Source organism: Rhinolophus sinicus, linkage group LG06 (genome assembly GCF_036562045.2).
Source record: "Rhinolophus sinicus isolate RSC01 linkage group LG06, ASM3656204v1, whole genome shotgun sequence".
NCBI classification, from domain to species: Eukaryota; Metazoa; Chordata; class Mammalia; order Chiroptera; family Rhinolophidae; genus Rhinolophus; species Rhinolophus sinicus.
This window is the reverse complement of record NC_133756.1, coordinates 78,425,637-78,443,359: the sequence shown is the minus strand read 5'-3', so window position 1 is coordinate 78,443,359 and position 17,723 is coordinate 78,425,637. Positions and strand designations below refer to the sequence as shown.

Genomic DNA, 17,723 nt, shown 5'->3' with positions numbered 1-17,723 from the left:
CAGGCAGGAGGATGTTCTACTTCTCAACAGCCTGAGGGAATAATTCTCATCAAGTGCCGGAGCCATTCGGTAGAGACCCAAGAAATCATGCCTTGGTAGTAGGGCTGAAGTACCCCAGAAGGAAGGCAACTCTATACCTACTCTAGCGAACTTAACAACAGGCCTAGAATGGATCAAACTTGCTCGTAAATAACCGATAAAACGAAGTCTACTTACTACTCTTGAAAGCAAGACAACAAAACCCAGGCACTCAACACTGGATATTCAGTGTCTGGGAAACAATAAAAAACTATTAGCCATGCAAACCATAACCAGAAACCTGGGAAAAAATTAGTCAAGAGTAACAGATCCAGAAATGACAGAGATGACAGAATTAACCAATAAGGGCAATGTTCAAATATTTAAAGGAAAACACGAGAGAAAGGGAAGATAGTTAAAAGAACCAAATGGAACTTCTGGAGACAAAAAGTACAGTATCTGAAAATTTTAGGTTAGACACTGAAGGGAAAAGATCAGAAAAGTTGAAGGCACAGCAACTGACTATAACAAAGTACAGAGTAGAAAAACAGGGGCGAGACGAGCCTGAGTGATCTATGAGATAATCCACTAACCTAACATACACATAACTGGAGTCCTAGAAAAGGAAGCAGAACAGAAAATAGCCGAGAAAATTATGCCCCAAAATGTTTCAAAGTTGATGACAATTTCCAGAATTTGATAAAATAGATCCAAGAAGCTTGACAAATCCTAGGCAGGATAAATCTGAACTGTTTAAGGTGATATAGTCATTATAGTCAGCCTCAAGTATAAATTCTAATTTATTTAAGCTTGTTAGCGTGTCAACTGGTGGTAGTGGATTACATAAGAACACAGAAGGAGTGAGGTGGAGGGCTTTTCGACCTGATGTATTATCCTCAGATAAAGGAAGGACGGGTTTTTTTAAAAACCCTGGTGGGCTGCACTCCAGGATCAGGCCTGGGATTTCATGCTTAGAGGGCTACACTGTACCAAAGAATGTGGAAACCAACAGCTCTGTCCTTCCATTGTTTATACAAGTGTTTTGTGGCCAGGTGGAAAATGGGGCCAAGATGAAGGAATAACGCCAGTTATGGAAACCCTTCATTTAGTACAAATGAATCACCTAATCTAAAGGTGTTTTTATCACGGACATTCATTTGTATTTATTAATGAAACCTTAAAAAATTCCCTACTCCAATACTTGTAAAAATAACAGAAAATACTTCCATGTAAACTTTAGAGGTATTTGAATTTAATACAAAGTAAGGTATTTCTACTACTGTATTTGGAGCTCTTATTTTTATTACTGAGGTTATAAATAACCAGTGACTACCAGCATCTAGTTAGCACCAGAATGCATTATAACCAATATATTTTATACCTTATACAGGTAAATAAACAACAGGTAACCATCAACTTTAGAAAGTTAAGAAATGTAACATAGTTAAAATTTGAGACGCTTTATCTCATGAAAAAAGACTAGCAATTAATTTTTGACTAACAACGATTCCTCCTTTCCAAACCAAGTTTTAAAATTCATTGAAAAGTAGTTTTCCTCTGTACTTACTACAGAAATTACTTTTGTTGCAAATTTTATCTTAAAGATGTTCTCACAGGTTTTATTTTCTGTGGCATATTTAAAAAAATTAAACCATAAAAAATAAAACTAGACTTTAACTAAATATTTTGAGTAAGCACTGACCTGTGCCTGACTTATTAAAAAATCAAATGGCATTTATTTACTATACAATGTAAAACACACTTGAATTATTTAAATTTAATTACTGGGTAGTTTCCTAATAAGTAGAAGAGATGATGGTTGGTAATACTTAGCAGTAGTAACACAATTGTGGAATTTTTCAAGAGAAAACTGTTTGAAATTACATGAGTACAAATTTAAATGAGAAAGTGGAGGTGGAGAGTTATACTTACTATCATCTCGACCGGACTGAAAGCTGCTGCCCCTATTCAGTGATGCTGTCTGACTAAGATGAGCCAGCACTGAGGGATGTGCATCGCTGTCCAGATCCAGCATGGGACTGTGAAGGCCTGGAGGACCTGGAAGAGAGGTGACATTCCCATAGGTTCCACAGATTCGTACTTAGTTCTCCTAATGGACTGCTTCACTGAGTTATTTCTTGCTTAATTGTTCCATTCTTTTAAATAGAGCATCTATTAAGTCAAATCGAAAATATTTTCTCTACATAGCTTTTAAAAGTCAACCCCACCATGATGGATTTGGCTTAGGTAGTATAGAGATGTAACAAACTATGGAGTGAAACTTATGTATCATTTCAGAATGAGTGTTCAGCAAAATTGGGGAGGGAGGCGCTCTAGAAACATAAAAACCAGTATGAGAAATCACTTTTTGAATAACAATTTGACACTTAGAAAGGAAGTCATGGAGTTCTAACTCTTCTAATGGAGCAGAGTTACAGCATAAATCTGACTTCTCCCTTTAAATGTAACCCCATTTCTTTCTTCCTTTGGGATGTGGGATTGGTTTCCCTATTTCTATTCCCAATGCCAGACAACTAATTTGGATCCTTTTCACCTCACACTGTTAATATTCCAGAAGCCTAACATGTCACTGCTATCAAGAAATGCTCTCTATTGTACTGGATTAACATTACTGAAATAATGCTTTCTTGATTCTCTTCTTAGAAGTCTTCCAGAAAACCCTCAGAATTCCAACCCAAGAATAAGAATCAGGAAACATTTTTTCTAAAATGGATATCAAGAGCTATTAGGAATGGAATCCCATTTAGCTAAATGAGTGAGTTAGTAAGACATTCACTTTAAGTGGTAAAATTTGCCTCATCAGTTGGCAGAGGTAGGTGCCTATAAACCCCCACTCTGAGCTCCGGAGCTGAGCATCTTCACACACCTTCAAGACAAGCTGAATTCAGTAAACACTTCAGAATACTGTGCACTGAGCACCTAAATATCCTCCATGTGAAAATGCACCTCACATTTCCCTGCCTCATTTCCTGCCCTCCCTGTCTAAAAGGCCTTACTCATCCTTCTTTTCCACCCACTTACACTCTCATCTTTAAAAATTATAGCTACTTCGTGAAGTACCGCCTATCTCCCAAAAAGAATACTATCTTCTCAGGGATAAGGATTAAATATTATGTCTCTGTCCATAGTCAATGGACCTTCCGCAAATAACTCCTTCAATATATACTGACTGATATTATTCAATAAACTCTACTACTTATTTTATAAGTTAACAGAATTCTAAAAGCTTATAGATTTGTTTTCAGGTGCAAAAGATAAAACACATTTATAAAATAATAATTTTATGCTACTGGCAATGTTAGCTATTCAATAACACTGAACAGTATTTACTGAGTGCCTCCTACGTGCCAGGAGCTGTACAGGCCTTGGGAATAAGGTGATGAATAAAGGATAACTCCTCTCAAGGTGTTTATGTAAATTCTGGTGGTGGAGGCACAAAACAAAGCAATAAATAAACAAAATATAGTAAAAGCTAGGGAGAGCCTGCTTCATGGTTCCTCCTACCATGAGCTACTTAACATGACACAATATGAGAGCGCTCCTTCTATCCTCACCAATTCTACCAGACAGGCTTTATAGAAATAGAAATTAAATCATTCAAACAGATTTATTTTTATTGAAACAGAATTTAATTGGAGACATTGTGTTTCAAATCCTGTGTTAAATGCTTTATTTACATACATTTCTACTTTGGAAAACATTATATCTAAGATAAGACAACTTGTTTAATTCAATATTTTAAAAACAAAATAAACATGTGATGTAGTAAGAAAACACAAATAATGAAGAAATAATACTTTTTTATAATTGATTTTTTTCCCTACATTAAAGAAGAAGTCATCTGTGGAAGCTTTAATGATTTATGACATTTTCTTTAAAGTTTATGTAGTCGGTACTGCTATTAACTGCAAAATTCAGGAAATTAATATTAAAATATCAATTTTATTACACACCTTAAAAGTAAGTATAAAGGGCCTCGAACTTAGTGTCTCATTTAATATTTATATAAAAATGTGTAATTTATATAAAACGTATATAAAAAGGTGGAAAAAGAGAATGCTATAATTTAAAATGTTACATGTTATTCTTGAAGGTTTCAGGACTATAAATTTTTGTCTAAAAAGGAAAAGACTTCCTTGTTTTCTAAAAATACACTACATAGCATTCCTACAAAAAATACATTTACCGTCGTTTAAATAAATCCTCAGAAAAAAGGTTTTCCTTATAAATGGTGTGTTTATTTAAATGCTTTGAGATTAAGTCACTCATGCAGTTTAAGTAATCTTAAATTTTGAAACTGTTAAAAGATGGATTTATCTTTCCCTTCAATAAAAGTAACTGTATTAAGAACAGGCTTTTCTTCTGTGAGGAACCATAGCATCATTTTCCATAACAGGAAAAGAAAGTTTAACGTGACCTAATCTCTGAATTGGTAATGTCTAATCACCAGCGAGCATGCAGCAGCAGGAGGTCAAGCAGCACACACCCCAGGACCACCCAGCACCTAGAACGGATCTGCAAGAGGCATTTTCATGCAGTGACCAGAAGGTGGCAGTTCAGCACCGCACACAGATGCCAGAGCAGGCAAGCTAGACAGTGGCATCAGCTCAAAAGTGCTTCTCTCCCTACCATTTTGCTTCCTTTTAATGTCAAAAAAAAGGGGGGAGGGGGAGTTCTGATGATGAGTTAGTTATCTTACAGGGAATTAGGAAGATTATCCTTCATAGGGAAAATGAATGAAAACATTTTAAATCTGTTGTCAGAAATTTACTATTGTGTGTATTACATATACATATGTAATATATATACATATACATATATGTAATATATACACATACACACGAGGTCGGACAATTAAGTTCGTGAACTCATCCTAGACAAAGTGCTACATACCTCACTGCTGAATATCACTATCGTCACCTTCAAAGTACTCCCTTTGGGAAGCTATGCACTGATGCCAGCGCCTAGTCCACCCTTCAAAGCAATTTTGGAACTCTTTTTCTGGAATGGCCATCAGAGCTGTCGTCGGATTACCCTCTATGTCCTGAACATCATCAAAATGTCTTCCTTTCAATATTTCCTTTATCTTTGTGTAAAGAAAGAAGTCATCGGGGGCCAGATCAGGTGAGTAGGGAGGGTGCTCCAATACAGTTATTTGTTTACTGGCTAAAAACTCCCTCACAGACAGTGCCGTGTGAGCTGGTGCTTTGTCGTGATGCAAGAGCCATGAATTGTTGGTGAAAAGTTCAGGTCGTCTAACTTTTTCACTCAGTCTTTTCAGCACTTCCAAATAATAAATTTGGTTTACAGTCCAGTTGGTACAAATTCATAATGAATAATCCCCCTAATATCAAAAAAGGTTAACAACATCATTGCAACAAAGTCGTGAACTTAATTGTCCAACCTCATGTACAGATACACTGGGGTGCCAGAAAATGTCTACAAGTGGACACTTTGGTCAACACTGCTCAAGCAGTAGTTCGCCGTAATCAGACGTGTCTGGGCGCTGATGGACGCTGATGGTAACCACTTTAAGCCCTCTTGTAATTGCAGAAGTCAAATGTGACTTGTATTCATCTTTTGTTATCAGTATATATAATTGCAATTTTAATAGTTTTTTCCTTTCTTAAAATGTATACATTTTTTTGGTACCATGTACATATGTACACACACACACACAAGGCTTCTGAGACTCCTTTTAAGTTTATATTACATGATTTGGTATTTCTATCCCACAAAATTATTACAAATATGAAGCGGTTTTGATTAAAAAAGCATTATTAAAAAGAACCAAAAAATTAAAAAAACAATTTCAGCAAAAGGTTTTAAAATACCTTACATAAAATCAGTTTATTTTCTCTTGATTGTTTTACCTCACAATATGATAGTAGTATCTCTTGATGTGTTTAAGAGAAATATACACATTATACAAAACATATGGTTATAAACGAGAATAATTATAAAGTTCTATAATATCATGCCCTGACTTACGTGCAGATTATATGCAACTGAAAAGTATATTACTTAGCATATTTTCCAGAAAACCTAAATTACTGCCCCTTCACATACAGCTGAGGAGAGTGTTCACTGTGTATACATATTTCAGTTTTTTCATTAGAATGTTAGCTTACAACGGGACATTCTGCAGGTGACAGAGACTGAAGTTTCTGTAAAACTGCATTCGACTTTGTCTTTTTCAAAATTAATACTGCATTAACATGAGTTATGAAAAGTTATTTGGTTTTTTGACAGTAAATTTTCTCTAGAAATGAACTATTTCTACGATTTTTTTCTAAATGGAAAAATTTTAAAGCCTTTTATCAAATAGTATCAGAGCCTTTCTGCCTTCACTTGTGTAATACTAACAAGTCATTCCCTACATTTGAAACTGGGGTAGGGTTTAATTCTATCCAACGTTCTCATGGCAACACAGGTGCTATGGAGTTCTGCAGCTACTTTAAGGAGTCATAGTTGGCCTATGCTTTATCACCTGTAAAACGCAGGCTTGAAGCTATGCAATTTTTAAAGTCTTTTTTAGCTGTAAAATTCTGATTCTAGTATATGAAATTTAAATCTGAATCTTCAAATCATCACCGGGAACAAAATGGAAAATATGCTTATTCTGCTCACTATTCCTAATTTCGGACACTGATTATTGGTGTTACGTAAATTTATAAAAAAGTCTGCCTCTCCAGTGAGCAAATGTGAAAATTAATCCTTAAAGGGAAAGCAAATGAAGAAAGTATTAAAGGCAACAAAAAAAGCAACAGTGAAAAGTTTATCAGAATTTCATACTGTTTTTTTACTATGGTCCTTACAGCTGGATATTTTAAAGACACTAAGCGGAGTAAGTAACAAATGCACTCAAAAAATAAGTGCTTAAAAGATCAAATTAACTTGCCTGTAATCTGTCAAAGTTATCTGAGGGGAACAAATACCGGGTAAAGATAACTCTGGAGACAAAATTGCAAATGGGAACACACCCAAGAGCATGAGAAACCACCACTTCAGTATTTGTAGGAAAAATGATACAAACAAAATTCTAGAACTGAAGATTTTTCCGGTGTAGCTATACCTTCTAAATTCCACAAACTAGAGTTTGAGTTACAATTCTACCAATATATCATAGAAAAGATACGTATCTTATCTACAGATGCTTGAAAGAAGCGTCTTGGAAGAAAACCTCTTTCAAAAACTTAAATTTTTTTAAAAAAGACTAAGCTTCTTAATTACCGACAATCAAGAGCCAATATTTTAATTCTCCAGTTAAATAAAGCTTTTATAACATGCTACCAGCATTCTCAAAGTAATTCTTTATCTAACTGTGCATATACAGGAATAATTTAAGAGATTATAAACAAAGTTAGGAAAATAATTTTTGGAATATTATGTAAACAACAGAAATTTGTTTTCAGAAGTTGTAGAAATTTTCTTCACAACATTAATAAAACAATCCTAGTCACTTCACTAAAAAAGAATAAAAGATGAAGTGTAGAAATAATGAAGTTTAAAATGGTTTCTTTTCTAAGAGAAAATATCTTTCACAATTTTAGCTATTAACAAGTGGAAATGTTTGCTCTTTTTTCCCCAACAACTGTGAGATTTCTACTAGATAAAAAGTCTTCAGTTTTATGCTAACCTATAGGTCTGGAAAGATCTTCTGAAAAGCTCAAAAAGTTAAGGGCTTACATTAAAACTATGATTCCTGCGAAAAAAAACGATAATGACTTTAAGAAGACTTGATAGAAAATGCTCACCATACCTAGTATTCCTGGGGTGGCCAGTTAGCTCAGTTGGTTAGAGCGTGGTGCTAATACCTAGTATTCCATAAGACTTCCAGGAAACCTCATCATGCATAAATTCAAATCCTTTTAATTCAAGATATGCACGTTTTCCCTATTTTAAATGCAAACAGTAGTCAATATTTGCTTAATAGACCCTACAAATCATAAAGCGCAGAAGCGACCTTTCTTCAAGGAAGCCTGCAAATGTGGAGCCAGGTGAGTAAGTTCACTGTATTTTCTCATCCTTCGAGCCTCTTGCAGCAAGTTTTCTCACAGCCTACTGCAGTGTGGGTAACCCCGATCCACAGCCCTGACTCTCAGAAGGGCAGCTGACTTCCGCAGTGCCCTTAAACACCTCTGAACACATTTTCCTGAGCACAGCGGGCCCTTGTCCCCTGCACAGCACGACCACCCACTGTTGCTTGTTGACCAAACACGTGGGGCCAGGAGCCTCCACAGACACAGGCAGGATGAGATTCTTTTCAAGCACAACACACAGAAGAATTTCACTGCCAAAGCTGGGGGGCAGGGGCAGCTGTAGCAAGGCAGAATTACAAATTCCTCACAAGTAAGACCTGTGTCAACATATAAAAATGTTCGTTTTGATCTTATGCTTCTCTATAATAAGTTCCCACAGAAGCATTTCCTCAATTTAAAGGGGATCATTTAATCTAAATTAAATGAAATGAGACATTTAAGATATCTCACTTCACTTTTTAGGGTGTCAGAATTGTCCTTAACAGGTTCCAGGCAACAATTCTGAAATGTATTTTAATATCATTCAAAACAATAGTTGAAAGAAGGAAAACTATTTAAAAAGTAAAATGACAGGTGTGAACTTTGAAGAAGCTAACACTGGCTATATAAGCAAGAACCATATACGTGTAATAAGCTGCGCAGGAGAATAACCAAAACAAAATTATTTATGTTTTTATTAAAGTACTATACTTTTCTTGCAATCATATATATATATACACACACACATATATATACACATATATATGTATGTATATATGTATATATATGTGTGTGTGTATATATATATGATTGCAATATATACACACACATATATATACACACGTATATATGTAAATAGAGAAAACATGCTTAGAATATACAAGTAACAATTCTAAAAACGACAGAACACAGAATTAAAATATTTGTAATGATGAATATTTTAAATTACCAGCTAAAGCTAGCATCCAATGTGTGCCTGACATTCATTGTCAACAATTTTTTCTCTTAAGGATAGGGGACATGGTTTAGACATGAAATGGCTCCCAGCTGCAAGAAGTCTTCTTCCAGATATACAGTAGGCCAAGACAGTAGAAAAGAACCAGCTGCTAGGATAACAAATTGAAAAAGTCCTTTTAACATAAACCTTGTTGGCCTGTCTGGTCTAACAAAGATAGATCATTCATTGTGAGGTGAATAGAATCTAGTATAAAATAGAAGAAACAAGTAAAGAGAACTTAATCCAACTCTTTCCTATGATATTCAACAGCTGTTATTTTACAGGATCTACAAATGAATGCCATGCTCTTCAAAAAGTAAATCAAATTCTCAACTCCTAGGTTACCGACTTAAAAAAAAAAAAAAAAGCTTAAATTACCAGTGTTAATTACATGTCTTAATTTTAATTTGGAAGTGAAATTCGTCTTTTCAAATAAAATTAAAAACCAAATCTATAATCACTATGTAAAAACCTGCTGATCTGCATTCAGGCAATTAAAACTGCTTATATAAACTTATACTATTTACAAACAGCAGTGACAATTTCTAACAGTGTGCATTAGAAATTTTAATGAAAAACAATTAACTGTAAATCTATTAATTCAGGGCACACTGAATATCACCTGGGAGTTTTGATCTTTCTGAAAAAAAGGGAAAAGAAAATCAGACCACCATTTTGCTGGAGAGATTTTTTTTCTTTGCAATCATAAACAGGTAACTTTTCTTCCACTTCTCTGTCCTGAATCTACTTTTATTCTATACAAGGTATGATCACAAAATATGGTGAATGTTTAAATTTAAAAAAAACTATTACAGTAAAAGGCACATTGCCATTAATCCCCCTCAAAATGTTCCCCCTCACTTCAAACACACATATCCCATCATTCTTGCCACTTTCTGGAGCAGTTCTGGAAGTCCTCTTTCGTGAGTGTCTTTAGTTGCACTGTCATGGCTGCCTCGATGTCCTGAATTGATTCAAAACATTTACCTTTCATGGTAATTTTGACTTTGGGGAAGAGCCAGAAGTCGCACGGTGACAGATCCAGTGAAAAAGGTGGATGAGGACACACCGTAATGTTTTTATTTAACAGAAACTGCTGTACCAGAAGCGATGTGTGACATGGAGCATTGTCATGATGGAGGATGAAGTAAAGACACTCACGAAAGAGGACTTCCAGAACTTCCAGAAAGTGGAGAGAACCATGGGATAAGTGTGTTTGAAGTAAGGGGGAATATTTTGAGGGGGATTAATGGCAATATGTCTTTTACTGTAATAATTTTTTTTTAATTTAAACATTCACCGTATTGTTTCATCACACCTCATATCTATACTTTATAGCTTATATATCTCAGCAAATTAATAAAATCCCACTAAACGCATTTAGAAGCATTTCATCTTCTAAAGCAAATTTAAGAAATACTTTGTAATCACAACACACAAAAGAACAAGTGTGCAGATAAACCTGGAATTGTGTAATCTACATCAAAAGGGACTTAGTGATGAAGAAGGTTAAAAAATGACTATCTCCTATTGGTACTTGAGGCAGTTGTGCCTTCCCATTTTTTTCTCTTTTTAAATCAATTGCTATTATTCTGGGCTCATGCTGTTATGATAAACATGCAGGAGAGAAATTATTTCTAGAGCTCCAGAAAATAAACTTTATAAAAACACCTTCCTAAGGTACCTCATTATAACAACTTTAAAAGAAAAATTATAATTTTACTAAATTAGTTAATATGTGTATAACACATTTTTACTCTCTTTTTAACCATGGAAATATTTTACAGTCCCATAGAAAATTCGATGAATCTACTGCCAGTTTTCTAATGGAGGCTGAAATAGAATCTAGTGTACAAGAAGTCTACCTAACCCTGCATTATGGAAATACCAGTTATATTTATTAACCTCATTAATTGAAAACAAATTATAAGTTATGTACATAAAGGTCAAGAAATATCATGAAAAAATAAAGTTTAGCCGTACTGTGCAAATTCAAAAAATTATACATAAATTGTGAAATATAATTAAAGTATAATTTATGCTTGTATTTCATGAGCTTTTGAGTTTAAAATATATATGGCCTTTTTATATATCAAGATCATTAAATAAACACATTTTTATTTCAGCAAGTAATTAATCTAATAATCTACACGTTTGAAATTGCAAGAGTAAATATTTAGCACAGCCTCTAAAATATCTTATTTTTCTTCTATAATTGATCCATACTGTGATGATTCAGAATAAACCTTCAGGTGTGACATGTCATATCTAAGTTTTCAAAAAGAACCTGAGCCACATATAAATGGATTTCCTTCTGCTGCATGACTATTTTAAAGACTCTCTCTTGATAACTTAATGTTCCTATTCTAAATGTCCCCTCACGTCTCTATTCTAATATAGCCTTTTGGGAAGTCCTAATTAAGTACATATCTGAAAGAAAGGAATAATTATTCTGTGAGCAGGCTGACACATTTTCCCTCACATTATTAAGTATAGGCAGCATATATTTTAAGAGGTAAACTCATTTTCAGAACAAAGAAAAAAACACCTTTGATGGTTACTTTTAAAAGTCGTGTCTGAGAGTGTCAGTAGGGGTGTAACCAAAGGTTCTTCCTGGCAAGAAACCTGAAGACTTGGTCTAATTTTGGATCTATTTCACAGGAATTTTAAGGGACAAATGACATTTCTTATAAGGCAGTAAAAGTTTCCTGTGTGCAAAATTTAGCACACAGGGCTGCTTTGAATACAGAGGAGCAGAAGCAACATGGCTAAGGGTTCCAGCAGGGAAGAAAATCAAACTCTTCCATTAGTATTTAACCTTTCAAAATGACTTTTTTAAATGTTAATCTTTATTTTTATTTCTGTTTTTTTTTTTTCCCTACCTTTGTCTACCCTTAGAAAAGGCAAAGACCACAACTGGGCCTCAGAGGTGGGCCACAGAACAGGAGTGAGGAGTAGCTGGGGATAAATGGCAGCATGTCGGAGGTGTAGCAGTCATCTCATCGTGCGTCCTAGTGTCTTTAAATTAAATTTTTTTTTTAATTTAAACATCTACTCAGTTCAGTATACGTTATTCCTCTAAGGACTGGAATCCAGAGAAAGATCCAGTGCAGTGTTCATGACAGTATCTGCCTCTGCTGATAAATGCCCCATATACAGAAGAGTCTTTCTTAGGAATATAGCTTTTTTAGGTAAGACTGCTATCTCTGAAAATCTATCACCATGTTTGCTCATGAAGTTTTCTCTGAAGACCACAAGATTAAATACAATTAACATTTCCCCCCCAAACTACCATGTAAAGATTTAAGATGAAAAAAATCATGTTAATATATGCATAAAAATCGGCTTTACTTAAAAAGATTTAAAGAAACTTTTTCCTGTGAGAAATATTTATAGTCTACCTATTTAATTGTATTTTATTTCAAAAGACTGCCTCAATTCTTAACCACTGTTCTGCCTGTGGGTTTACTTAAACAATTACAACCATTTCTCTTCTATAATGTTATAAGTCCAAGTACAGATATTATAACACATAACGTACAACTCATTCTTTAGTTCTGGAATGCAACCATCTTTCCTTTTTAAAACAGGGTTCTGAGAATATCTGAATAAAAACAATGAAACTTTATAACAAAGTGCTAGATGAAATGTAGGCATTGTCATCGCCATGTTCAACCTGTCTAGAAATCCTGTTCGAGGGAAAACGTTTGCTCCCACAATAAAGTACCGAGAGGTCTTGTGGAGCTTACTATCCGACCACACTAACCCAGGAGGAGAGCACTCCAGTGGGGTGGGGAGACCTGAACCACTCACCATTCTGCCGCTGCTCGGACCAGGGGAAGCTTAGCTGCTATCTGGCTTTTCTGAGATGCCATCCTCACATGCAGAATACATCTAAACTCACCTGCTGAACATCTATTGGGAACACTTTCCCAGCTTCCTTCCAGATCTAAAATGTCATAATCATGAGAGGATGTCCAACAGAAAGTCCAACTGATATTTGGGAGCCCTTCCCTCGTATTACGTGTATATTATATATAATTAGGACACGGATAAATGTCAATTAAGAGTCCATCATGAACAACTGATTGTATATCACATAAAAAAAACTGTGCTTATTCCCAGCAAACTTATAATTAAGGCAAATATTTTATATTTGCATATACGTATACATATATACACGCATATACATAAACTATATATAATTACATTAGCTGTATAAATGGAGATAAGTGCATATGAAATAGCTAGTATATGTCCAGTGACACATATACATATTAACAATGATAACCAGAAAAGTATCTGGTGCCAAGTGGACCATGTAAATTTTACTAATGGCTAAGCTTCCATTCTAGAAACACATTCTGTCTACATCTATGCCACATTCCATACCATTTGCCTTTGCGCTGGGTATCAGTTAAAAAGCTATGATTTTAAAGTACTTAGATCCTGGAGATAGAAAACTGTTTCTGAATTTGAAAATTAAATAAATATTTGATGATATTAAGAAATTATTGATATTTTAGGTAATGATAATGGTGTTTTGATTAAAGTTTTTAAAAACTATCTTTATCTTTGAAAATTATGTACAGAAATAATTATAGGATTACATTAGCTGAAATAATGTGACCTGCTTCAAAAATAATTCAGGGTGAGGAAGGGAAAGAAACAGGTGAGTGTATAGATAAAATAAGACTGGCTATGATTTGATAACTATTCAAACATGGGAGGTTATCATATTACCCTTTCTGCTTTCAAGTGTGTTTGGAATTCTCCAAAGTAAAATAATAAAAACTCCTTCCGATGTAAGCGCAAAAGAACACACAATCTCCCAAAAAAGGCTCATACATGTTAGGATCACCCATGCTGTTTGGATTAGTAGTAATTGCTGACAACAAAAGAGGGCACAGTTAAGCATGTTCTTCTGAATGTCAAAGGAAAATTAAAATACAACCAATAAAAATTTGACTAATGAATTTAGGAAATTTACATTGTATTCTCGTGAAATTTGTAGAGTTAGTTAAAAGGGCAGTAAGTTGTTATGTTTTTACTTCTTAATCAAAAGACCAACTTATGGCAAAGCTGTTAACTTCAGGCAAAGCTGTTCACTACCAAATGGATCCATTTCATGTATATTCTTTTACTTATTTCACAAGTGATGAGTAAGCTTTGCAGCAAGCTTGGTCAGAGTGAATACAAAAGGCAAGGCTCCCAGTTACACATAAGTTATTGTCATCTTTTTCCAGAAGTGCTGATTTTAAGCAGTTCGGGATGAATACTGTAGCAATACATAACATCAAGATGATAGGAAGGAATCCATCAGGTAAAAGTCAGTCTCCATTTATCTTCAAGAAAAGTTCAGAGCTTTGACCATGTAATACTGATTAGCAGGTATTTCAGGTATGGATGTGACAATAAGATACATGAAATTTCCAATTTGAAATAGCCTGTATATTACCATCATAATATACACACATATCCCAGAAATTCAAATATTTTCATAACCAAATTGTATAGTCAGATTGTTTCTCATCCACATAAGTAGGAAAATCCTTTATCAGGCTATGTATCCTGTTTGTATCTGGAGAACATTAGCAGTGTACTTAGTGGAGTGAGGAGTAAGGTGTCATTTTTTTAAAACCCTCTAGGTATCTGGACTTCCCCTCCATGCCTCTTTATCTGAAAATCAATATTTGTCATTTAGGTTCAATGGAAATAATCACCTTTTTGATGAAACTTCCCTGGATCTCCCCCTTACTAGACTGGAGTAGAATTCTGTACTCCCACTTCGTAACACTTTTCACAATTATATTTATGTAGTAAGTAAATACTTCAGTTATTTTTAGCACATGTCTTTCCCACTAGACTACCACGTCCAAGAGGTCAGAGATCATGCCCGTGTTGCTCACCACTGTTCTTCCAGTCCCTGGCACAAAATCTAGGGTCCTGGCTGCACCTGAATCCTCTGGGAGCTTTAAATAATACTGATGCCTGGACTCTACTGCTAGAAGTTCTAATATAATTGGTAGGAATGAGGTGGAGGACGGGAACCGATAGTTTTTAAAAACACCAAGGGGATGCTGATGGGCAGGCAAGGTTCAGAATCCTGCATAACAGACTAGATTCAATAAACAAACATGTAGGCCCCTAAATGCCCCCGAAACTACAGACTATGTATATTATCAGATGTGATTTTCACTTGCTCAAACTGTAAAATAATTAATGACATTAGTAGGAATTTTGATGTGGAATCAAAAAAGATATATTTGGGTCTTCCTAAAAAATCAAGACTAGAAAAAAACAGAATCACAGCTGGAAAGTACTCAAATCCAAGCCAGCTAATTCATGACAAAATTGTGCCATAAAGAATCATCATCTACAACCCTTCTGCCCTCTTACCCTCTGGTAACCACTAAACTATTGTCTGTGTCTATGAGTTTTTGTTTCTTCATTTGTTTATCTTGTTCTTTTGTTGTTTTCAGTTTTATATCCCACATATCAGTGGTTCTCGACTTTTTCTGTCTGACTTATTTCGCTTATACACAACATGATATATAGATGATGTAATACAGAATTGTACACTTGAAACCTATGTAACTTTACTAACAATTGTCACCCCAAAAAACTTTAATTAAAAAAAAATAAAATAAAAAAGAATCAGGACCTCTCCACTGTACTTCCTCCTGTGACAGGACTGCTCTCATGGGACTTCACTTACTCCTGGAAATCCTATTAAGAATCACTATGCTCTATTTTACATAATTTATTTGGTATCTCAGGCCACTGCAACTGCATCGGCCAAGGTCACAGACACCAGCCTCAGTGCTAAATCTAAAGCACAGCTCTTTATCTTATGCACTTTTAAAATCCTTGCTGATCAATCCTCTCCTCTTTGCTTTCATGACCTTACACCCTCTTGCTTCCCCCTGGGACCCATGACCTCCCCTTTTTCGTCTCCTTGGCAGGCTTCTCTTCTACCAGCCCAGCAAATATCGCCCCCCAGTTAACTCTGTCTTAAGTTTTCTCGTTGTTTTCATGTTTTTGGGTGAAAGCAACTTCCAGAGACCATTTATATGCAGACAACACCCAAATCCCTCACTCTTTAAATCCAACACCGTTTTTTCTCTTCTGTGTTCCCTAACTCAATGGTGGCATCCTCCTAACAGCTGCCGAGACCAGAGACCAGTCTCTGCACCGCTCTCAAATCCGTGGGACCACCTTTCTCCTCACTAGCACCTCCACGCCAGGCAACATGCCTGAATGGCCCTCACAGCCTCCTAACTGGCTCCACTGCTCCAGTCATGCACCCTCCCATCCATTCGCCACACGGAAGCCAACGTCGTCTTTTAAAAAACACGTGTCATCGGGTCTCTCCCTCGCTTCAGACCCTGACTGGCTCCCCCAACACTCTGGGCAGAGTCCAAACCCCTTGAAGCAGCTGGCAAAGCCGCCTGGGACCCAGTACCTCCCAATGAGCCAGGTGGATCACTCTCCAGGCTCCGGAACACAGAATTCGGCGGCCTTCTCTTGCGCAAAACCCAGTACACACTCGACTTTCTCTTCCTGAAATGGTTTTTCTCTCTTTCCTCTTCCCCACCTCTGTTTCAACTGGCCAGTACAGAGACCCTGCAGATCTCAACACATGTCATTCTATTCAAATCCTGGAGTGTCACTACTGGGACCTCAAAGTTATGGACCAAACGCCGTCCCTAAGCACCACCACAGCACCAGGAACTTCCCAGGCTGAAACAGCAGCACACTGTACTCTTCCGGTCGCTTTCCCTGTCCATATCCCCCACTAGTTTGTAAGCCTCAGGTAGCAGGCTCTAATTCACCACACTGACCCCGGGGCCCTGAGCACCGACCAGTGGCTGCACACAACCAGCATCAAGGACACTCAGTGTCTGAGGGTGACAACACTGTACTAGTCAAAGCTGACACACCACATAGGAATGAATGCAGCTGGACTTCTTCCTCATACTTACCTCAGGACCTTTGTTCCTTTTTCAGGCTGGAGTGTGTCTAGCAGGCCACCTCACATCCTTCCAGCTCCTAGCTCATATGGAGCATTCTCTGAGACACCTTCCCAAGTCAGCCATCCAAAGCATTCTCCTCCCTCAGAGTACCATTAGTTTTCTTTATGTCACTTGTCATAACTTTGTGTTTAGTTAGTTACGTGCTTGAGTGGGCAGGGACCATGTCTGTTTTACTCACCACTGTCTACCTGTACATAGCAGGGCCCAAGATATACTTGATAAAATAATGAGTGGACTACCAGCATTCATCAAGGACCAACATCAATTCTAACATCATGTTGCTTCCCACAGAAGTTTAACTGTTTTCTAAACCAAAGCGTTGTCAATACTACCAGTTAACCATAACAACAGGCATATTTAAAAGAGTTTTCTCCCTCCCTGTTCTGTTATTCACGTCTAACGCATTAGTAGTCAAAGTAACTACAGGCCCGGCATAACGCATGAGGAGAAGCTGCCTTGCCTTTCAGGTCTTGCACGCAGGCCTCTTTGCAGCTGTGCATGCGCTGCAGGATCCAGCTGTGCTGAGCTCCGATGCACTGCCATGCAGGGTCGCCCGGCGCGTGAAGGTCAGACAGGTACCTGAAACAGCAAGCCAGAGCTGACCACAAATGCTTCCTCTATGCAGCCCGA

General features: G+C 36.3%; 1 protein-coding gene across 4 annotated transcripts in view; it reads right to left on the bottom strand.

Moving 5' to 3' along the window:
* Positions 1–17,723, bottom strand: part of EXOC2 (exocyst complex component 2) — a 246,195-nt gene that overhangs the window by 108,618 nt on the left and 119,854 nt on the right. For all 4 annotated transcript variants that reach the window (XM_019714889.2, XM_074335319.1, XM_074335320.1 and 1 more), the window contains 2 exons: positions 17,554–17,672; positions 1,951–2,076 (listed from right to left, as the gene is read on the bottom strand). In XM_019714889.2, the coding sequence (XP_019570448.2) occupies positions 1,951–2,076; positions 17,554–17,672 (245 nt within the window). The remainder of the gene's footprint in view (positions 1–1,950; positions 2,077–17,553; positions 17,673–17,723) is intronic.